Source organism: Pygocentrus nattereri, chromosome 24, assembly GCF_015220715.1.
Source record: "Pygocentrus nattereri isolate fPygNat1 chromosome 24, fPygNat1.pri, whole genome shotgun sequence".
Lineage (NCBI taxonomy): Eukaryota > Metazoa > Chordata > Actinopteri > Characiformes > Serrasalmidae > Pygocentrus > Pygocentrus nattereri.
Genome location: NC_051234.1, coordinates 25,226,138 through 25,250,385, shown reverse-complemented (window position 1 = coordinate 25,250,385; position 24,248 = coordinate 25,226,138). Strand labels below are relative to the sequence as shown.

Below are 24,248 nucleotides of genomic sequence, written 5' to 3'. Positions count from 1 at the left end.
CATGACACTCTAAAACAGATGTTTTTCAGAGGCACACTCTAAATGGAGTGTTATGAGAAATAATCAAAAGCGACCAAAGAATCCCACAAATATAAGTATTTACTGATTTTGAAAACAATACATTTTACATATGTTAAAGCGATAGAGTAAACATTTCCCGAGTTATGACTGTTTGTTCAGAGGGTGCAAATCGGACTCAAACAAGGCTTCTCCACTAAGAGTTGCATAATAACAGAGTGACAGTTAATGTGAAAGACTTTCCTCCACCCAACCCCCACCACATACATTTCTCCCTCACACACACACACCTAAGGAGGTGTTCACCTACACAGAAACACACACACACTTGCGGCTCTTTTCAAGCACTCTTGCAGTTCCTTCAGGAAATGCACATCTAGTTTAAATACTAAGTTAAATATCACCTGACATGATCTAGTCCAAACATATGACCCTGCCCTAATTTATACTCCTAAATGTGAACCACGTTTCCTGTATGAATGACAAGATCAGAGATCGTACCCCAGTTTGTCATGCCATGGTCAGCTGTGAAAACATATGCAGTCTTTCCATCATAACCATAGAACTCCTCGAACACAGAGACCATCTCTGCCACGCCCTCATCAACCAGGCCAATGTTCTCCAAATACTCCCTGGTAAAACAGAAAGAAAAATCACATAAATGTGCGTGCAGGTCTGTAGCAGACTTATTGTGATGCTAGGTTCATTCTGAAGAGTCTCCTTGATACTGACCAATCGAGTTGAGACGTTGTGTAAAACACAAATAAAAACAGAAGACGATGATTTGAAAATCCTTTTCAACCTATATTCAATTGAATACACTACAAAGACAAGATATTTAATGTTCAAATTAATAAACTTTTGTTTTTTTGCAAATATTCACTCATTTTGAATTTGACGTCTGTTCCAAAGAAGATGGGATAGGGGCAACAAAAGACTGGGAAAGTTGAGGAATGCTCAAAAAACACCTGTTTGGAATATTCCACAGGTGAACAGGTTAATTGGAAACAGGTGAGTGTCATGATTGGGTATAAAGGGAGCATCCCTGAAAGGCTCAGTCATTCACAAGCAAGGATGGGCCGAGGTTCACCACTTTGTGAACAACTGCGTGAGCAAATAGTCCAACAGTTTAAGAACGTTTCTCAACGTGCAATTGGAAGGAATTTATGGATTTCATCATCTACAGTCCATATTATCATCAAAAGATTCAGAGAATCTGGAGAAATCTCAGCAAGTAAGCGGCAAAGCAAAAAACCAATACTGAATGCCCGTGACCTTCGATCCCTCAGGCGGCACTGCATTAAAAACCGACATCATTCTGTAATGGATATTACCACATGGGCTCAGGAACACTTCAGAAAATCATTGTCAGTGAACACAGTTTGTCGCTCCATCTACAAACCAGATTCCAAAAAAGTTGGGACGCTAAACAAATTGTGAATAAAAACTGAATGCAATGATGTGGAGATGGCAAATGTCAATATTTTATTCGTAATAGAACATAGATGAAAGATCAAAAGTTTAATCTGAGTAAATGTAACATTTTAAAGGAAAAAAATGTTGAATCTAAATTTCAGTGTCAACAAATCCCAAAAAAGTTGGGACAAGTAGCAATAAGTGGCTGGAAAATGGAAATTGAGCATATAACGAACAGCTGGAAGACCAATTAACACTAATTAGCTCAATTGACAAAATGATTGGGTATAAAAAGAGCTTCTCAGAGTGTTAGTGTCTCTCAGAAGCAAAGATGGTAAGAGGATCACCAATTCCACCATTGTTGCACAGAAAGATAGTGCAGCAATACCAGAACGGTGTTACCCTAAAAGACTTTTAAGTTATCATCATCAACCGTGCATAACATCATCAAAAGATTCAGAGAATCTGGAACAATCGCTGTGCGTAAGGGTCAAGGCCGTAAAACTCTACTGGATGCTCGTGATCTCCTGGCCCTTAAACGTCGCTGCACCTCAAACAGGAATGCCACTGTCAAGGAAATAACAGAATGGGCTCAGGAATACTTCCAGAAAGCATTGTCAGTGAACACAATCCACCGTGCCATCCGCCATTGCCAGCTGAAACTCTACAGTGCAAAGCTTCTAAGCAAGCTCCACAAGCTCAGACGTTTGCACTGGGCCAGGGGTGATTTAAAATGGAGTGTGGCAAAATGGAAGACTATTCTGTGGTCAGATGAGTCACGATTTGAAGTTCTTTATGGAACACTGGGACGCCATGTCATCCGGACCAGAGAGGACAAGGATAACCCAAGTTGTTATCAACGCTCCATTCAGAATCCTGCATCACTGACGGCATGGGGTTGCATGAGTGCTTGTGGCATGGGCAGCTTGCATGTCTGGAAAGGCACCATTAATGCAGAGAACAACATATGCTCCCATCTAGACGTCATCTCTTTCAGGGAAGACCCTGCATTTTTCAACAAGATAATGCCAGACCACATTCTGCAGCAATCACAACATCATGGCTACGTAGGAGAAGGATCCAGGTACTGAACATATTTTTCCCTTAAATTGATACATTCTCTCAGTTTAAACCTTTGATCTGTGATTTGTGTTTTATTCTGAATAAAATATTGACATTTGCCAACTCCACATCATTGCATTCAGTTTTTATTCACAATTTGTTTAGTGTCCCAACTTTTTTGGAATCCGGTTTGTACAAGTGCAAGTTAAAACTCTGCCATGCAAAGAGAAAGCTATGTGTGTCCTGTGGTCTGACGAGTCCACATTTCAAATTGTTTTTGGAAATCATAGACGTCGTGTCCTCCAGGCCAAAGAGGAAAAGGACTGTCCGGATTGTTATCAGCACTTGTTATCAAGTTCAAAAGCCAGCACCTCTGATGGTATGGGGGTGTGTTAGTGCCCATGGCATGGGTAACTTGCACATCTGTGGAGGCACCATTAATGCTGAAAGGTACATACAGGTTTTGGAGCAACATACGCTTCCAGCGGAAAATACGATAACTGAGACCCCGGCCTGTTGAGCAACTGAAGATTTACATCAAGCAAGAATGGGAAAAAATTCCACCTACAAAGCTTCAACAATTAGTGTCCTCAGTTCCCAAACGCTTATTGAATGTTGTTAAAAGGAACGGTGATGTAACACAGTGGTAAACATGCCCCTGTCCCAACTTCTTTGGAACGTGTTGCAGGCATCAAATTCAAAATGAGTGAATATTTGCAAAAAACAATAGTTTATCCATTTGAACATTAAATATCTTGTCTTTGTAGTGTATTCAATTGAATATAGGTTGAAAAGGATTTGCAAATCATGGTATTGTGTTTTTATTTATGTTTTACACAATGTCCCAACTTCACTGGAATTGGGGTTGTAAATTTCTGAAAATGAAACACCATCAGGGTGACCTACATTCCACTCATGTTTCTTTCTCTTCTATGATTTCTACCATCATAATGTCTGAATAAGCAAAATCAAAAGGATTTATTTTGTTTACTTTGACATGGGTCGATGGGCGTGTCCGTTAGTGTCTAGTCCCAGTAGATGAAGGAAAAACACATTTTTTTCTTCATGTAATTTAGACAGCAGAGTTTGATTCCCTCTGGCAGAGTTCATGAAAGCCTAGACACAAACAAAAAAAAAAAAAAAAAAAAAAAAAAGACATCTAAAATTTATACTGACTCATATGCATGTTGTTCTATATTCATTAACTTTTCATATCAACTTCTCCCATCAAAACCCAGCACTCTCATCATAATGGAGTGAAAGAGGTACAAACTGTTCCCAGATCAGCACTTTGCAGAGTTTGATAAATACAGGACAGTCAAATAAGCTCTACAGGCAGACTAAGAGAAATTGGTGCAATCCATCAGTACCAGTGATGGTAACCTTAAAATGTCTTAATTATCTCCTATGATAACAAAAGCATAGTGTAGTTCAACTGTCTCAGAGCTCACTGAAACTAGGGTCCAACTGACAGAAGGGAAACTAACACATTTAGTTTTTTGTTAAATAATTTTCAAATGAATTCTTTGATTAGTAACATTTTTATACAAGCTACCTAAACATTTTTTTCCATCATTGTTTACATTTAGAGGCTTAGTAAGGCACTGTAACCAGACGATGTTGCTGAAGTGTTGATGTTGATGAAGTGTTTGATGGCATTAACAGGTTGTGTGACATTTTTCCTGTGTTAGTTTGTGCCACACCCACCCCTACTGGTAAACCAATAATATCCAATTTTGTCTTTATTTGTATCTGCAAAAATACTGCAGATCTTCTTTCGGCTGCTCCCTTTAAGAGTTGCCACAGCGGATCATCTGCCTCCATCTTGCCCTATCCACTGCCTCTTCTACTTTCACACCAACCATCTCCATGTCCACCTTCACTACATCCATAAACCTTCTCTGAGGTCTACCTCTTCTCCTTCTGCCCGGCAGCTCCATCTCCAACATTCTTTGCCCAATATATCTACTATTCCTCCTCAACACATGTCCAAACCATCTCAACCTGGCCTCATGCGGATAATAAGCAACTTTCTTGGTCGCAGCTTTAATACATAACAGCAATACAGGCTAAACTGGCAAATGTAAACATAAAATAAAATCATGGTTAATATAATAAAACAATGTACAACGTATCCAAATCTAATCTCTAAATAAGAATAAAAAAAAACTTTAATGAAGAAAACAGATGGAAAGTGAGAAAAATATAACAGACTTAACTTACGTTATTTAAGACGTTACTTACGTTATTTTATTTAAGCTTTTCTGTTGTTCAAGTTGTGACAATCATAACATTCAGTAAAGCTGTTTTACTAAAACTACTGGAGTATAAAATTGAAATCAATAATATTAAACTAGATCAGCAAATATTTTCATTATCAGAATTTTTAGTGGCCTAAACTGCCATGTTTGTCATTTTTTTAACACTGAAACAAGCAGGAAAATGTCAGAGGTGTAGATACAAACCTGTTGATACTGCATGTAAATCAAATGTACAAGTAAAGAATCTGGGTAATTCAATATTTAATTACATATTAAGAGCATAGCAAAAAAAAAAAAAAAAAAAAAAACCTAAATCTCACACCTTCACTTCATCAAAGACCCAGGTGTCCAGTTTGGAGGCATCAGTGGAGGCGAAGTCTTCCATTGCAGCTGGATAAGTGTAAGTGTACACATGATCTCCAGTGGCTCCTAGAACACACAGAAAGTTCCAAAGAAACAAAGCAATGTCAGACAGATCTGCTTGCTTCACTGCGGACAGTGTGGTAGGGTTATGTGGTACAACTGCGGCTTTACCTTTAGCAAACATAGGCAGAATATCAGGGCTTCCCCAACACCAGGTGTGCCTACTTTCATTAAACACAGAGTCAAACTCCACTGGATTCTCCTTCCATCCTGCAGATAAATAGATCACAGTAAGATTCACAATCAGAAATGACTTTTTAAAGCTCTTGGTATTAGTTCACACTGACAGAAATACACTGACCAGTGAGTAAATACAGGTGGCAAAAGATAAAAATAACAATATAAAGTTATAAAAAACATTAAGCCTCTTCAGTTAGATTGTATATGCAACACAATAAAATAATATTATTACCTTTGGCCACAGCACTAACATCCTCATAAAAGCCTGCTATTAGAGCCACATGTCCTGGACGAGACTCCGTAGGCACTCGCGTGTGTGAAACCCCCCACGTTCCTCTCTCCTTAATTATACTCCTAATGAATGGGAACAAACAATAATGACAAAGCAATGTGTATTACCGAGTGCTCATTTAAAATAATGGTTTACAGAAGAATCAGATTTACACTTTTTCCACTTGGCCCAGCTGCAGTCAATCCAACAATACATGTTTGGTGTCTAAATTTTACTTCTTTACTTTAGTGCAGGAGCTTCAAGGCTAATGTTGCTAGTAAACACTAGAAGTCAACAGTCACTGAAACTTTTTATATGTAAAATCATTCCCAAGCTCCTCTCAAATCTCTCAAACTGCATCTAGCTCTTATTACAGTGGGGCAGAGTTGTAGATGTGGTTTAGGAGACAGTATGTGACTTATTGTGAGCTATAAAAATGAGGAAAACTTCACCCTATAGTCGAAGACTGGGACCGGCATTTTAGATGTGTTTAGAGTTCTAGTTTGTTAGCAATGAGACGTGTCTAGTGTTTAGTTTGTTAGCAATGTTAGCCTTGTAGCTCCAATCTGAACACCAAACAGGTCTCTGATCGATCATATCTGGGGTATATGGAAAACTGTGTAAGTTTGATTTTTCTAAATAATTTTAAATTAAAATTTTCTTTGTTCTTGGAAGATATTACCAATGTTTCATGTTTCTGTTTAATTTTATTGCATATGCTATACTCATAAGGAAATTAACTCATTGTACACATTCATAAAGAAATGTTACATGTCCAGAATGATGAACAGAGGTATTTATAATTCTACAATAAAGAAGAAAGCTGTATAGGATCAAGTATGAAGTAAAATCCAGATCCAGATCTGGAACGATAATGGTAAACATATTTTGAGGCAGATAACTGGGATGTATTGTGTATTATTTAATACCATCTACTTAATTTTTAGAAAATTATGGTGTAAAGTTTTAAATATATCAATATACACCATACAAGCTATTAGCAAATGAAATAACAGTAATTATTAAGATGACAAGTGATTACTAACTTTTGAACGGAAGTATAAGATACTCTTTCAAAACAATAAGTGCACTTCAACAAAGGAGGATGGTCTCAAAAATCTACAGTAGGGCATATAAATGTGAGACAAACATCTCCAATCCTCTTGGTCAGGACATTCGAAGATTAGCTGTGGTCAGTACCTTATATAAGGTGCCCTGGAGGTTCCATTGATGTCCGGCTTAAAGAGGCTATCAGCTCTTAGACCGTCTGCCACAAAGAGCACCAGGCGCTTGGCTGGAGGGGGCAGAGGGACATGCTGGGGTGTCATCCCATGGACCAAAGGTGATGTGAAATAGATGTCAAAGATGGAGATGAAGAAGACCACATGGACCAGAAGTCCAACGAGAAAGAACATAATAATATTCATCTTGCCTGTAAAATATGAAAATAGAAGAAAAACAGCATTTCAACAGCTCTGTACTGACTGGCCTTTAACAGTGACATCACAAAAACAATTCAAAACTTGGAGTGAATGCTACACTGTAAAAATGTTAATGTTTAAACACACTATGGCCAAAAGTATGTGGACACCCCTACTAATTACTGGGTTCAGGTATTTTAGCCACATCCATTGCTAAAAGGCAGATAAAAATCAAGCACATAGCCTTGCAATCTCCATGGACAAACATTGCCAGTAAAATGGGTAACAAAGAAGAGCTTAGTGACTCAGTGGCACTAAAAATAAAACATCACCTTAACCACAAGTCTGTTTGTGAAATTTCTGTCCTGCTAGATCTTCCTCCGATAAACTGAATTTGCTACTAATGTGAAATGAAAGTGGTTAGGAGCAACAACACCTCAACTACGCAGCAGTAGACCTTGCAAACTCACAGACCGAGACACTGCCAAGTGCTGAATTGTGTGGCACCTATCTGCACCTATAGCACTTACTATAGTTCCAAATTTCCTCTGGAAGCAAAATCAGCAACAAAACTGCCATGTCAGGAGTTTCATGTAATGGGTTTCCATGGCTGAGCAACTGCAAACAAGCCCAAGATCAAAATGCACAATGCCAAGCGTTGATTGGGGCAAGTTTAAAACACACCGCTACTGGACTCTTGAGCAGTGGATGGATGTTACTGATGAATCATGCTTCACTAACTGACAGTCTGATGGACAAATCTGGGTTTGGCAGATGTCAAGAAAACACCAACAACAGGAATGCATAGTGCCAACAGTAAGGTTTGGTGGAGGAGGTATTAATAATTTGGGGCTATTTTTCAGGGTTTGGGCCCCTTAGTTAGGGTGATGTTAAAACTACAGCATAAAAAGACATTATAGGCAATAATACGCCCCAATTTTATGGTAACAGTTTTGGGAAGGCCCTTTCTTGTCCCAGTGTAATGGTGCCCCTGCCACTAAGCGAGGTCCATAAACACATGGTTTGAAAAGTTTGGTGTGGAGGAACTCCAGCAGCCTGCACAGAGCCCTGACCTTAGCCCCACTGAGCACCTCTGGGATGAATGGAACGCTGACTGCGACCCAGGCCTTCTCATCCACCACAAGTGTCTGACCTCACAAATATTCTTCTGACTGAATGGGCACGAATTCCCACAGACACACTCCAAAATTTTGTGGAAAGTCTTCCCAGCAGAGTGGAGGCTGTTGTAGCTGCAAAGGGCTATACTTGTGACCATACAGTGCATAATATCCCATTTCTGTTTTCCACGATATCGGCCCTTTAATCTACAACAGCTTGCTATGCGCTGAGAAAAACATCGCCTGCTAGCTGTGCCTGGCCAGCTGCATCTGCGTAAAACATCTAATAATTCAGGTAAGAAGTGACTGATTAACATCCAAAAACAAATTTAAAAGCACGAAGGTTTTAAAATGAGTAAAATGAAGAAATCTGCACAACTGTATATCCAACATTTTCTACGACTGAACGAGGAGAAGCAGCAGTCTTACCTTTGTGATAATATTAAAGCCACATGGAAACGTTTCATACTTGTTGCAGTACTTTAGGTCTATCGAGCGTACGGCCGCATACTTTAAGACTTGAGAGATAAAGCGAGTGAACGATTTAGTAACTTAATTTACCGGCTAAGTAGCCTAAGCTGAGTCGGCGAGAGGTTTTGCTCCCCACTTCCTCGATGACTTGTGAACTTCGCTCAGAGGCTTATGGGTAATGCAGTTTTTATCCCGACCGATGGCGGCAGAGAGCCGTTCACTGAACGACTCTTTGTGCGATGACGTTTGTGTGGCCCATATACAAACATCAGACCAAATATCACACGCGAACGTTAGTATTTGGACACATGTTCTAATCCGATGTATTATTTGGAGTAATTAAGCTGGCAGGAGGCTAGTTCACAGAAAAGCATTTACAAAAGCAAACCACTAGATGGCGACCTGTGACCAAACTGAAACACTGGCAAGCAAAACTATTTTGAATCTTTGTCTAATTTTTAAATCTTGTGAACGTGATTTTGTATGTAATGCATGTGAATCTAATGTATATGTTGTAAAATAAAAAAAATCTCATCACTCAGAAACGATACGATATCAAAATAAGATCTTTTTTTATAAAAAAAAAAAAAGTAAAGTCAGCTTTTATTGTCAATACAATATGTATGTGCAGGACATACAGAGCACTAAACTGCGTTACTCTCAGGCCCCGTGGTGTAGTGATAACATTAAATAGACGGTAAAGGGGAAAAGTGTGAATTTCAATAGACACAAAAAAACACTAAACATTAATCATAAAAATAAACACTAATGGTAAAAAAATAGTGAAATAATAATAATAATATAAGAAGGTCCTGAAATTAACACTAAAGTGACATAAGACACATACAGATTAAGGTCTGTGGGTATAAATAGTGCAAATATAAACAGTCATGCAGTTAGAATGAGCTTATGGAGCAGTTAAAGTGATGAGTGTCTAACTGAGACACCCTGAGAATGTCAGAGTTCAGTATTGGGAGTGGGGGTCAGGAACCTGTGTTTGACCAGTACTGTCAGAGTTCAGTATTGGAGAGCGGGGGTCAGGAACCTGTGTTTGACCAATACTGTCAGAGTTCAGTATTGGGAGTGGGGGTCAGGAACCTGTGTTTGACCAATACTGTCAGAGTTCAGTATTGGGACTAGGGGTCAGGAACCTGTGTTTGACCAATACTGTCAGAGTTTAGTATTGGAGGGTGGGGGTCAGGAACCTGTGTTTGACCAATACTGTCAGAGTTCAGTATTGGGACTGGGGGTCAGGAACCTGTGTTTGACCAGTACTGTCAGAGTTTAGTATTGGAGAGTGGGGGTCAGGAACCTGTGTTTGACCAATACTGTCAGAGTTTAGTATTGGAGAGTGGGGGTCAGGAACTTATTACTGTACAACTGTATATTGGAATAGTGCAATACTAGTGTATGCTGTGTATATGTGTATACTCAGAGTCAGTGTATATATCATTCTTTTTCTTCTTATATATATATATATATATATATATATATATATATATATATATATATATATAATTTAAATTCTATAAGGGGGCTACACACCTAAGATTCTCATTCACTTTCTACCTGTGTAAATGTGATGTGACAATAAATGTGATTTGATTAGATTTTTCTGTGCAAAGCATTTTGCTCGTAATGGTTTATTCTTCACTCACTTCTGATTACAGCTCTTATACTTTCTGAATAGTCAAAATCACAATGACACATTTTGTCTGTTTGTTTATCTGTAGAAATAAAAGAACCAAATAAGTACAAGTCCTGTCTGTGTACACAGAGGGAACTCTCTGTGATTTCCCATGTATTGTTTGAAGTGAAATCACAGATCAAAGTTTTATCAATGATCCAGTCCAAAACAGCACCACACACAAAAAACACTTCTCAGACTCCCACAACAGTTAGGAGAAGGAATTCTGTACCGTGTAATGTTTTTTAATGAAACATGAATTTATCCGATCAAACTATTATAGAGAAGACTTGGAATGATGGAAATGGACATTCAAGCTCTTAACAGTCTGGACAGTAAATATACACTCTTTCAAAGGTGGTTCTTCAAGAGTTCTTTTGTAAAATGAACAATACTCTTTAGAATCATTAGTTCTGCATGAAACCGTTTCATGCTTAAATGGTTTTTCGCATGGTGAAATGGTTCTTCAGACTGAAATGTATGGAGAAAATGGTTCTACTATTGTTATGATGTCAAGCTTGTAGCAATAGAACCTTTTTGGTGCTATATGGAACAAAATACCTTCTTGATGCTATATAGTACAAAACAGAACAAAAGTTCTATATAGAACTATGTACAACCCATTTTTTATCAATCTAAGGAACCATTTTACCATGCAAAAAAACATTTAAACACGAAATGGGATATATAGAATTCATATTTCTAAACAGAACCATTTCATTAAAGAACCTTGAAGAACTATTAGCAACACTGCTTAGTTTATTAGAATTGTTTCCAATTTTTAAGCAATTCAAAAAATTGGAAAGTTCACTGCTTAGTTTATTAGAATTGTTTCCAATTTTTAATTGATTTGTTTTTTTTAACTTCGTGAGTATATATTTTTTCTCTCTCATTTCTTACAGTGACTTTTACTTTAAAGTGTCAGATACTGGCTTCACACAAGCGGAAATGTGGAAGTGCGGAGTTTTGAGACTAATAAAAAGCATCCGATAATAAACTTATGGCAACAATATAATCAAACAAAAATACATTTATGGATACACATCCAGCCACGTATGTGTTTACCAGAATTAGAACTTTTTTGTGGCATTTTTAATTTATTGTTGTTATTATTTTAATCCAGTGAATTTCCATTCATATACAGCTGGTGGCGCCATATACGCCAGGTTCCTCGGGTTGCCATATTGGGCAGAAATCTCAATGAAAACAGGGGCCAAAGCTTCACCTTCTCCTTTGCAATAAATGTGTCTGCTCTAAAACTTGCTGTCCTAAAAGGCTTTCTTGTATATTTTGCATGTTCTGCAAAACCTTCATAATGATCAGGTGAATTATCTTACAATGCTTATCACTTGTACAGGCTACACACTGAAGATTAACAAGGGTCAAAATAATCGTTTGGGGTTATGTGCTGCTACATGCCTGCAGGATGCAATGGAATAAAAAAATATTAAATATAAAATATGTATGCAAGGAAAAATCAAGGCAGATATCCCAACAAGCACGAATTCTCAGTTTGCCACTCAGGCCAAAAGACAAGTCCACCTGACAAAAACAGAAGAAACTGAATTATTAAATATTCCTGACTTTTATGTTTTACAGTTTTAATCCTGCTTATTGAAATAGCCTCAGATCAGGAAACCGCGGTTGGATTAACTTTACACGAATGGAGGGGAAACACTGCTGGAAGATCGAGATGCTGAAAAGGGGGAATTTGTAGACTATATTTGGCAACCCTGTTCGCAACGGCCATTTGCCACAGAAGACACAGCAACAACATCAGCTAGCGTCTTGCTAGCTAAACCCTCGGCTTGTGTATGTTTCGAAAGTCAGCGTTATTTCGTGATCGTTATCTAGGTTATCTAAGCCACTTTTCTGCCAGCGTCGTAGCCCATCTGTTGTTTTTGTGAACTGAGCAGGGCCCGAGTCTGTTTATCGTGGTTGGTTGAAGCTATGGCCGGGAGTAGCATAGCTCAGAAGACCTGGGAGCTCTCCAACAGCATTCAAGAAGTTCAGAGTATTGATGAAATCTACAAATACGACAAAAAGCAACAACAAGAAATCCTAGCTGCCAAACCATGGACAAAAGAGTAAGCAGTTGTGTGTACATCATTACTGTGAGAGCTAGGAATGACAGCCTTTACTATGATGCTGAGGTTAGCTTCTTAGCGACTGTCCCGTTCCACCTTAAATGGTGCAGGTGTTAGGCGTACTTCAGTTTCATGTGCTAGCATGTAACTGTTAACTGCAGCTCCGTTTAAGGTGGAACGTAGAATTGACCGAGACGCGGACGAATAGGAAACTTCAGCGTCGTTTCTTTACTCTGTTATGCATGTAAGTGTAATAAGGAAGCTGACACGTTTTATGTTCTTGTTTACAGCCACCATTACTTTAAATACTGCAAGATTTCAGCCTTGGCTCTGCTGAAGATGGTGATGCACGCCCGGTCTGGGGGGAACCTAGAGGTGATGGGGCTGATGCTGGGGAAGGTGGATGGAGAGACCATGATGATCATGGACAGCTTTGCTTTACCCGTGGAGGGCACTGAGACTCGAGTCAATGCTCAGGCTGCAGCCTACGAGTACATGGCAGCCTACATAGAGAATGCCAAACAGGTAGGTGGCACAGAGTTTAAGGGGAATTCCACTAGTTTTTCAAAACTGCTGCATAGGTCAGTAGTTAAGATGTAAATAAAGTCATCCACTGTGATTTGGTGTAAAAATGCTCCATTGTAGAGGAACATGATGAGTCAGAAATGTTCACAGCCGTTCTGATGGGAACCAGACATCTGGAAAGTTCATGCCTGTAAAAGCTCCCTCACAGAAAGAGATGGTAATGTTTACTCTGCTGAAGTCTAGACATTGTTTTAAGATAGTTTGCGATAGTGTTTTGGCTTAAAACTTTTTAAATACTCTTATAGCAGAGAGGGGTATGGTAAGGCAAAATAGAAAGGAAAAAAATGTAATTTTAATGTTTACCTCCATTTAATCGTCATTATTGTCACATTCAAATACTTGGAAGACTTGTGTAGGTTCACTGGTGGTTTTGGATAGTAAATAAAATTATTATATATTAGCACTGTAAACATTGCAACTCCTGGTTCTTATAATGTCCACTCGGTATGTTTCTGTAGTGAAACGCTTCAAACCAAACCACTCTGAATCACTTTTATTATGTAAGGCTAATGTAGCGAACAAGTAATGGAAGTCTATGTCAACCAAAGTCTTTTTCAATGATATGGACTCCTATTGTAGTAATCTTGATATTCTCATAAAGGAGACACCACACATGCCTTTTAAATTAGGTTAGATTTAGTGAATGTTTCGTTTAAAGGCACAGGGACGATGTTTAATTGAGCAGTGTGTTACGGAGCATGTACATCTGTACTTAAATAGCCGTCTTTTTGATTCTTCATTAGCCTCATTTTACTTGGGGATTTGTCATTGCACACAAACAACAATCAAAACATGTTTTAAGCTCTGAATCTTTATGCTGTCATTGTTTAAAAACGGTGTCAGCAAAAGCAAGAATATTCATGAGCGTGTTTTCCAAAAGAAAATGTAGTGCTCTTTTAATTCTGCCATAAATGTTGACGGTTAACAGGAAAATCCACATAACTGACAGACAGGAGGTATTTGATAGATAATATGATTCAGAACTCTGCTATACAGGCTTTAGGAGGGGTTAGAACGTACCTATAGTGGTTCAAATTATAGTGCTTAACAGATACAGTTCATAGTAGTATGGCTTGGCAGTGAATTGTGAATGTGCTTTGTCTTTGACAGCAGTATGTTTATTAATATGACAGTAGGTCAGATCAGTTAGTCTGGGTCCATTACCTTCTTTTAATACCGTTTCATCAGTATTGTACATTCTGAGTCAGACAATACTCCCCACACACTGTAGGTAAACACTCAGATTTTGTATAATCTATATTAGGACCTGACCAATAAGATTGCAGATAGTGTTGTTGTATTTTGTGTGTGTGTCATGGCACCATTGTACCACAGTCTTCTGATGATAGAGCAAAACTTTGCACTTTGAGTAAATTTGAGTAAATTTAAGTGCAATAAGAATGCAAAGTTTTCTGGGTGGCTTTGCCCCCAGGGATACAATTATTAAGCCTCTATTCTGTTGGAAACTGTAAAACTATTGGGGAATAAATCTAAAACAAATTATAAATAATAAGTTAGTATTAGTATTAAAATAAGTATTGATCTCATAGTTTAGTCTCAAAGTTTCATATCAGTCTGGCTTTACTCTATACAGCTGTTCTTCACCTCAGACAGTCAGTAGTCAAAGTACTAAAGAGTAAACGTAAAGCACAGGAGGTCAAAATGCTCTCATGGTGTGGAGCATATTGTGCTTAAATAGAACTCTTTTTGATCTAATGGTAGTTGGATTAGTTTTTGTCAGTATTTATATGCATGTCTGAGATTTGCCCTTTCTGGTTGGTGTAGGTGGGCCGGTTAGAGAACGCCATCGGATGGTACCATAGTCACCCCGGTTATGGCTGCTGGCTCTCAGGTATTGATGTCAGCACTCAGATGCTCAACCAACAGTTCCAGGAACCGTTTGTGGCAGTCGTGGTAAGTGCAATAGGGAAAATGTCCAATTTCATGCTTAAGTTCTGTTGGTTAAATCTGCACATTCTGTACACGATCCCATTTCCATCAATATATATATATAGAAGGGAAAAAAGGCAGAATGGGCAAATTTTACCAGAGCAGTCTCAGTGATCCATGACAGACCCTGGAATACAAATGGTCTAAGTGACATTTGTAGTGGTGTCTGATTAATGGCTGTTGCCTTTGTAACAGTATACAGTATGTTATTTACACTTCAGTGGTATTGTAGAACTAGTGCTAAGGGCAAATAATAATTAGGTATGCAGTTCATAAATGTGTTATTCATCGGCTCGGTCATGCTTGCCTTTAAGCGTAGATGTCTTACTGAAGCTCTGTTTTTCTTATTATATGGTGTTCATAACTTTGCTTTTTGTAACAGATTGATCCTACGCGAACCATATCTGCAGGAAAAGTGAATCTTGGTGCTTTCAGGACGTATCCCAAGGTAGGATTGTTTTTTCTTTGAGAGAAATCTTTTTTGCGATCTTTTATGTAACAATGTGCTGGCATCGTATGTCATTCAAAATTAATGTATTTAATTTTATTATTCTATCCTTTACATTTTTATTCATTGATCATTATAGTCATGCTTATGCACAGTAAATGCTGCAGGCTTATTGACCAGGACTTGCCTCTTCTTGGCTTTATAAGTCAATGAAGAAAAAAAAAAAGGAAACAAAACGCATTTCCTTATAATGCTTCATTTTGTGATTCAGGGATACAAACCGCCAGATGAGGGTCCATCAGAGTACCAGACAATACCCCTCAATAAAATTGAAGACTTTGGAGTGCACTGCAAACAGTAAGTTTTCCAGTGATTGCAAATATATTTTGTCTAATTTATGTAAAATATTTTTTAGTTTTAATGATTTGCATTTAAGTATTAATTTTGTATGCGAATTGCAGTGCAAAGATTTTTGTCTTTTCAATGCACGTTAGGTAAAAAATTGTTTTGATTAGGTACTACGCACTAGAGGTAACTTATTTCAAGTCTTCTCTGGACCGCAAATTACTTGAGCTTCTCTGGAATAAATACTGGGTTAACACACTGAGCTCATCAAGTCTTCTGACAGTAAGTATTGATTCTCATAATTTAATTTTGGATTGTATGTAATTTAATGTAATTTGTGTGTAATTTAAGTTTAATGGTTATTTTGTACAGTATGTAGTAGTCAATTTTGTAATATGTCTTTGTAACTGATTGGAGCTTTTTTACTGTTCTGCCAAATTTTTGGCAACTGAAAATGCCGTTTTATGAGAATTCATTGAAAAATCCAAGCCTGAGTGCTCCAGAGCAGGACGTGTAGATGCTGTGGTGGTACAGCGAGGTATTCCATTTATTTAAAAGGACTGAAAGCCAAACTGACATGGTTGGCTCCAGCATTCTGTCCTGAGCTTTGCTTAACGCGTTCAACAGACTATCTAGACAGCGGCCCCTGGGCTGCTGAACCATGATAAATTGACTAGTTGTCAAGTTCGGCTTGCTTCGCTGGAGAAGAACTTGTTAACAATTGTACTGTCACCACTGTCTGAAGCCTTTTGTCACTGAGCCTCTTGTTACCAGTTAATCCTTACGCAGCGAGCGCGCCGCCTCACCTTCGGCAAACTTGGTGCCTCTTCTTGGGGGGCTCTAGCAAACAATTTGAGGCTTAACAACTGGACATGTTTTGTAACAAATTTCTGAATTTCACAACAGTGGTGAAAAGGCGTGTCGTCAAAGCTCACTCATTGTGGGGAAATTGAGCATGAAGCGGGTCTGGGTAGAGGGGAGTGCTCCGGTTAATGGATCTTATCTGTTTAGAATGCGGATTATACCACGGGGCAGGTGTTTGACCTGTCGGAGAAGCTGGAGCAGGCAGAGGCTCAGCTGGGCAGAGGCAGCTTCATGCTAGGCTTGGACACGCACGATAGAAAGTCTGAGGACAAACTGGCCAAAGCTACACGAGACAGGTAAAACAAAAGCATGCAATGATATTGCTTGTGGGTTGTAAAATGTTGTTTCATTGTTGTTTCATTTCATCAGAATTTTTCCCTCCTAGTAATTCTTACTTGATGCATCCCAAAGTTAGATTTTACAGCATGTGTTTATTATTCAAACCTACTTTACTTTTAATGTACGTCAGTGGAACCTGACTTTTTCCTAGTTATTTTGGACAATTTCATCATGAAATTTACCCAAAATGTAGGACAACAGGCACTTTCAAATTATGTGGAAAAACTGAAAAATGACAAAAATGGAAAACAGATATGGGAAATGGACAACAGTTTTTATTATATACATATATTATTTAACTGCATGTTTTGTTGAGTTTTCTAAGTTGAAATAAAGCATCCTCTGTAGAGAACACACTCCTACACATTTTAATACAGAATTACTGTATTACATACTGGGGGGAAGTGTGTAAATAGAAATTGTCACTAAAATTAGCAGAAAAAAGTTTGTTCTCTGTAAAGGATCTGTTGACTTATTTTCAATAAACATGTCAATTTTAAAAATATTTCATATTTTAAATATTGCATATCTCAACAGCAGTCCAAAATGTATGTATTTTTAGCTGATTTATAGACCTAATAATTAAAACATAATATTTTTATGTATAACATGCTCCTTTTCTTGCTTTTTCAGCTGCAAAACAACTATTGAAGCCATTCATGGCTTGATGTCCCAAGTCATTAAGGATAAACTCTTCAATCAAGTCAACACCTCGGCCAACTAGATAAAAAAAATAAAAAAGAAGAAGAGAGGTAGCCCTAAAAATGTGTGATGTTATGTATGCTCAGCATTGGATTTCTGATTTCAAACAGTATGCACCCTGATGTTCATGTCACCTGTTAATAGATAAATAAATCTTATAGAGCTTTTTGAGATCATCATTTTTGTTGTATTAAGGTTGTATCTTATAGTGATTTTAAAAAATGTAGTTAACTGAGGTAAAATTCGATTTAGGGTAATTGGCATCTAGTTGAAACTCTGCATGACAAATGTATTTTCTTCCATTCTGGATAATGCTAACGTACAATTCTCCTTTGGGTTCACTGCAATGCATGATTTTAACACATTAACAAAGACCATGATCACACTGCTCTACAACAAAACCCATCAACCAGTCATTTACATTCTGACCAGTCATAGCATTACATAATGGAATAACAAACTGTAGTGGCTATGTTGGCCCAAAGATAAACACAAGCTGCCCTGTTCAAAATGTCTCAGTCAGGACAGCTCAGGGCAGGTTGTCTTTACTTGGTACACAATCCTTCAGGATTTTGAGCTGGACGTCTATGGTGCGTCAGTGATGCATCACAGAAACAGAAGCCCGACACACTGGAGTCCATTCAGCCAGCGCGTCTGCTCTCTGTCGCTGCAGACACTCAGCGTGCCTGTATTTTTTTACGGACAACAGCTCTGGCACCTTTACCCGTTAATGATTTTCCTCCCCATGCCGTTATATAGAGAACTATGTTTTAACACGTTAATGTCCATTAATGAAATTTTACGTTTTCTTGGGTGCACATGCTCTCTGAGCTTGACTGCTCACAAATCTGAAGAAATTCTTCACACCATATGGCTAAAAATGAGCTGTATTAAATGTATCTATTTAAAATGAACATTATAATTTTAAAAGTCTGTTATTTAAAAAGAAAACTAATTTAAAAAATCCAAATTTGATTGTGAATAAAAGTATGAAAATTACATATAATCCAATGGGGGTACTGTTAGATATTCATCCAAAGTATCAGAACACTAAATTGAATCACTTGAAACTAGTGCAAGTTCTATAACATTTTTTTTAAAGTAGAATTTTTAAAAATTCTTACTTTTTTTTTTTTTTAAAAGTAAATTTAGTTGGACAAGCCCGAGCCCGCCAGGTAGAGGAGAAAAAAATAAATGCCTTTTTTTTTTCTACTTTCTACTTTGTGGCAGAAGTATGTCAAAACATTAACTTACTATTTTAAAACAAAATATTGACTTAATATCTTGAAAGAATTACTTATGTTCTCAAAATATTGACTTATTTTGAAATACTTTGTCAAATGAGCTATTACATTATGAGAAAGTATTCTGGAAATTGTCATTTTTACAAGAAAGTAAGTCATTATTTCAACGTAGTAAGTCAATATGTTGACACAGTAAGTCAGTAGTTCAGTGATTATTTTAAGGTAGTCTGTATTTTTTAGAAAATAAGACATTATTTCAGTGTAGTCAATATTGTGACATGGTGTTCATAATTTGAAAAGTCATTATTTTAAGTCATTTTGGGGAAGAAAGTCATTATTTTGACATGGTAAATAAATAATTTGAAAAAATAAGTCATTAATTTGAAGTTCAAAGTCAAATTTTTTTTGACAAACTGCTGCAAGAAACGGGTAATTAGGAAAAAAATAGGTTCATTTTTGTCCTGTACTTGTTGGGAATGGTTTTCAATAAGTAAAATGTCTCTGTTACATTTACAAGTTATGGCACAAGAGTATCCGTCACACATTATTTGTTCAATGTGAATCACATGACTGAGCAGATCTCAAGGGGAAAAAAAAAGGAATTTTCTTGCTTTCCATCAAGCTCTGAGACTTTAGATAACCACATAATGCTAGCATTAGCTAATGTGCATTTCGCCCAAACTTTAAACATGTTTGTGTTGGAAACTTCATTTATTGTGCCTTTAAACTAAATTAATCCAAATCGCAGTCGTTGAAAATCATCATGCAAATGTTCCACAATGTAACTCATTGGACTCACAAATGAAGCTTGTGATCATCACCACATGAGTATTTTTATGCTTCGCTAAAAGAGGGGAAAAAAAGGACGGATGTAAATGAGGGCTAACCCGTTTAAAAAGCAAAGCGCATTACATTTTACACAAATGAACTGACAGCCGCCAAGTATATTAACCGCATTTTCTGGTGTGTTTTCCATTAACGAAGGCCTTCTTAAATTACTGGTGGAATTCTACTTCATTTGCAGAATTCAAAGCAAATATAGAAGAATAATAAATAGAGGGGTTGAATGCTGATAAAAAAAGCAATTCAGAGAGCACATCAGACTGATAAGTATAACTAATCAAGAATGGCTATTTATCACCAGGGGCCTATTAGACTGCAGCCTGTGGGACAAATGACCCTGCATAGGTCCTCAGATTTTTGGTGGTGCCGATGTTTACTTTGGATCGAGGAATATTCTCCACAAGCATGGTAGCAAGGGGCTCAAACATGCCGGGTGCCCTGAAGGAAAGCCTCAAAAGGGGGGAGGACTCCTCCCACTAGAGCCACATTTCCTCTCTGCCAAGTGCTCTGCATGCATAAATGGAGGCGAGTCACTCAGGCTCAGGAAGCTCATTCCTTGACGTTATATAACAACACACGGGTCACTGCATCGACTCCCCCCATGCTACCATTAGGAATGATACGCATTATTACAGAATGCAATCTGAGCTCTCCATGAGAGAGAGAGAGAGAGAGAGAGAGAGAGAGAGAGAGAGAGAGAGAAAGGCCGAATGCTGAGGCTGATAAACATAAGCTCTGATTACAGAAGGTAAACACCTTTGAGCGTTGTCTATTCTAGGCCGAGGCCAAGGGTAGCCCCGAGTTTACGGCTAATAGTTTCAACTGGTTGACTTTCCACTACATTGCTTTGCTTCTTCAACTTCTGAAACAAGTAAAATACATGTTTCTGCTACTTTCAGTGAGAAAGCGAATGTCTTTTTTTCACCATCTGTATTCAGCTTCTTCCCCGCTGCTTAATAATCTTGAAGTTGACAAGTTATAAAGCAGAGGTTCTATATGGAATGCTAGTTAGTATAAGCCATATTTTGACTTTTGTTAACCTGAAATATACAGTAAATAAACTGTAACTGGTTTGGTAGTCTTAAGCAGCCCCTCACCAAAACAATGTGAATAATACTTCAATATTACTTAATTAAAGCAGAATCCTATGCATATTTCACATTTTCTACATAATTAAATGGTTAAACTGTAAACAAAGTCATTCAGAGTGGTTTGATGTGAAATGCTCCATTCTTGAGAACCTTGCCAAGTCAAAACTGTTCACAGTGGTAATAATAGGAACCAGATGTCTGAAGCGTTTAATGACTTTGAATGAAGCATAAGAATCTAAAAAAAACTCACTGAAAATGATTACATGCTTGATGTCTAAGATACTGTTTTATGGTCGTTTTAAGAGAAGATTTTGACCTAAAACACACACACACACAAACACACACATGCATACATTATCTGAGCCGCTTATCCTCATGGGCCCTGATCTGTGCTGGAGCCTATCCCAGTGGTCATTGGGTGGACAGGCCATTAGTCCATCACAGGGCAGACACAGAGACACATACATTCACACACACATTCACACCTAGAGGCAATTTAGCATCTCCAATTCTCCTGATCTTAAACACTTTCTGTTAAAATACATTCATAATGGAAAGGCACATGAAGATTTTTTTTTCTTTTTTCAGATTTTTTTCACTATTCTTGCCCTTATCAACATTACATATATGTAGTTTCATAAGTAATCCATCCATCCATCCATTTTCTAAGCCGCTTCTCCGTCAGGGTCGCGGGGGGGAGCTGGAGCCTATCCCAGCAGTCTTCGGGCGGAAGGCAGGATACACCCTGGACAGGTCGCCAGTCCATCGCAGGGCAGACACACAGACACAGACAGTCACTCACACACTCACACCCAGGGGCAATTTAGCACACCCAATTGGCCTGACTGCATGTCTTTGGACTGTGGGAGGAAACCGGAGAACCCGGAGGAAACCCACGCAGACACGGGGAGAACATGCAAACTCCACACAGAGAATCGAACCCAGGCCCTCCTTGCTGTGAGGCGACAGCGCTACCCACCACACCACCGTGCCGCCCTAGTTTCATAAGTAATTTGGATAATAAATAAAATGATTACATTTGTGTCAAACCTTTTCACATCTCTGTAAATAGCCAAAAGGTTATGGTGTTAAGCGGGTTAATTTAGGACAAAATAATGACCCTTCACATGCACAGGAAGTGTTTTCTTGTCATTCCTGCAACATTGACTGAAATAATAATCTAATGCACTAAGTCAGTGAATGTCTGTCAAAGTTTGTAATACACCTAATACACCCCCCCAATTAAATTGTGAATTATGCTTATGGATCCCATTACAGTGAAGTTTTTAAACCTACTTGATACTGACAGTGAACTGTTATTTGTATTTATTTTAATATCAAGGCATTTACCAAACTGGTCCCACAACATTGCATGCATAGATTTGTCCAAAATGTCTTGGTCTGCTGAAGCATTAAGATTTCCCTTTACTGGAACTAAGGGTCCTAGGCCAACCCCTGAAAAACAGCCCCATAGCATCATCCCTCCTCCAGCAAACTTGGCCTTCAGCAGTCAGGCAGGTAATGTTCTCCATGCATTGGCCAAACCGAGACTCATCCAACAGACTGCCAGATAGAGTCATCGTGAGTCATCACTCTGCAGAATACTGTTTCCACTGCTCCAGAATCCAGTGGCGGCATGCCTTACACTATTGTACATTTTGATCTTATGCTTGTGTGTTTCCAGCCATGGAAACCCATTTTGTGAAGCTCCTGATGCACAGTCCTTTTGCTGATGCTGTTTCCAGAGGTAATTTGGAACCCTTTAGTGAGCGATTCAACAGAGGATAGGTGCTCTTGAGCAGTCGCTGGGCCCTCTATGTGAGTTTGCATGGTTTACCACTTCATGGCTAAGATGTTACTCCTAGACACTTTCATTCCACAATAACAGCACTTACAGTTGACCAAATTTCACAGACTTGTGTTAGAGGTGCCATGTTTGAAGTCACTGAGCTCATCAGTATGGCCCATTCTGCCAGTGTTTGTCTATTGAGACTGCATGGCTATCTGCTTAATTTTATCCACCCGTTAGCAATGAGCGTGGATAAAACAGCTGAACTTAGTATTTAGGAGGGGCGTCCCAGTTCTTTTGTCTGTATACTGTCAATGTGTGCTAAGTGGGTGAACACATCCTAGTACAGTAATAATTGTTAGTTATCTGTGCACTTATAAATATAAAGTTACTTAAATGTGTCTGGGAACAATATTTTCATTTATTTCATTTTATTTATTTCATAAATGAATGAATGAATGAATTTTTTGCATAGCTTACATGCATGCTTTTACAATGTAGTAATGTAGCTATTCTACAACCTTTTACTTCATTAGGAAACATGAAAGAAACATTTAAAGAAGGTGCATAAAAACCTTATATAACAAAGCTTGTATATATGAGTAATATATACCATCCATATATGTACATTTCTATCATTTTATAAATATATGTACATGATTTACGTACTATAGCTGAAATATTTGAAAATGGCCAATTTCAAATAAGTTGGAATACATGTCACATGTATGTCCATATGTGACAAATATAAGCGGATAAAAGTAAAATACCATATATTTGAAATCTATATCTTGCCATATACCCACTGAGCATTTTATTAGGAACACGTCCTTGTCTCTTATACCAATGGGTGTGGCTGAAACACCTGAACACACCTGTCCATTTAATCAGCTCCACCATATACACGCAGTTACAGCCTGTAGTCCATCTGTTTCTCTACATAGTTTGTTACCCCCCTTTTATCCCATTCTTCAGTATGTAGTCCAGCAGCCCTGCCTGCGTCTGATCCACTCATACAAGAGTAACACACACCAACGCGCCACCACTACGTTAGTGTCACTGCCGTGCTGAGAATGATCCTGACCACTGAAGAGCAGGGTGAAAGGGGGCTAACAGAAACAAGTGTGCAGAGAAACAGGTGGACTACAGTCTGTATTTGTAGAATTACAAATTGCAGTTATACGGTAAGTGGAGCTGATCAAATGGGTAATGAATGTAAATACAAGGAGGTGTTTCTAATAAAGTGCTCGGAAAGTGTATTTCAGATTTCCGTATGCGTATTTATAAATTAAAAGTGCACTCTGATTGGACTGGACAGTAACTGAGTGGACTGCTAGATTGGATTCTTACACTAGTCCTAAAAATCGACCTAGGAAGCTTTTCTTTCCAACCGACATGAATCATTTTCTTATGCTAAATGCGCTGCGTACACTGAGCGCTTGTTGGCTCCCTGAAAACCACACGGTGGAAGAATATTAAAAAAGATGATTTTTTTTTATTTCCAAAAGATTTTAGAAATAAATTTATACATTAACCATTTAGACTCCACAACAAATTTTTAAAAAATAGCAATGACTCTTTAGATACCGATATCTTTAAAATAATTAAAAGTACACTATACTTTTATTTTATT

The 24,248-nt window shown here is 38.0% G+C and overlaps 2 protein-coding genes across 2 annotated transcripts in view; one reads left to right on the top strand and one right to left on the bottom strand.

The window, feature by feature from the left end:
• The window catches only part of pign (phosphatidylinositol glycan anchor biosynthesis, class N), a 38,828-nt gene extending 30,040 nt beyond the window's left edge, over positions 1–8,788 (bottom strand). The window contains exons 1-7 of the mRNA XM_017716616.2: positions 8,600–8,788; positions 6,832–7,063; positions 5,593–5,714; positions 5,292–5,390; positions 5,080–5,186; positions 3,488–3,612; positions 520–650 (exon numbers count right to left, since the gene is read on the bottom strand). Of these exons, the coding sequence (XP_017572105.1) occupies positions 520–650; positions 3,488–3,612; positions 5,080–5,186; positions 5,292–5,390; positions 5,593–5,714; positions 6,832–7,058 (811 nt within the window). The 5' untranslated portion in view covers positions 7,059–7,063; positions 8,600–8,788. The remainder of the gene's footprint in view (positions 1–519; positions 651–3,487; positions 3,613–5,079; positions 5,187–5,291; positions 5,391–5,592; positions 5,715–6,831; positions 7,064–8,599) is intronic.
• A 3,279-nt stretch (positions 8,789–12,067) lies between these two features.
• cops5 (COP9 signalosome subunit 5) lies at positions 12,068–17,827 on the top strand. Its single transcript, XM_017716649.2, has 8 exons — positions 12,068–12,415; positions 12,706–12,940; positions 14,786–14,914; positions 15,333–15,398; positions 15,670–15,755; positions 15,914–16,025; positions 16,755–16,903; positions 17,580–17,827. Exons 1-8 carry the CDS (start codon positions 12,279–12,281, stop codon positions 17,668–17,670), a joined length of 1,005 nt encoding a protein of 334 aa, XP_017572138.1. The 5' UTR covers positions 12,068–12,278; the 3' UTR covers positions 17,671–17,827.
• The last annotated feature ends 6,421 nt before the right edge of the window (positions 17,828–24,248 follow it).

Coding starts and splice junctions, on each gene's coding strand:
- cops5 (XM_017716649.2), top strand. CDS start 12,279: ATGGCCGGGAGTAGCATAGCTCAGAAGACCTGGGAGCTCTCCAACAGC. Junction 12,941..14,785: donor ACATAGAGAATGCCAAACAG/GTAGGTGGCACA, acceptor TGGTTGGTGTAG/GTGGGCCGGTTAGAGAACGC. Junction 14,915..15,332: donor AACCGTTTGTGGCAGTCGTG/GTAAGTGCAATA, acceptor TTTTTGTAACAG/ATTGATCCTACGCGAACCAT.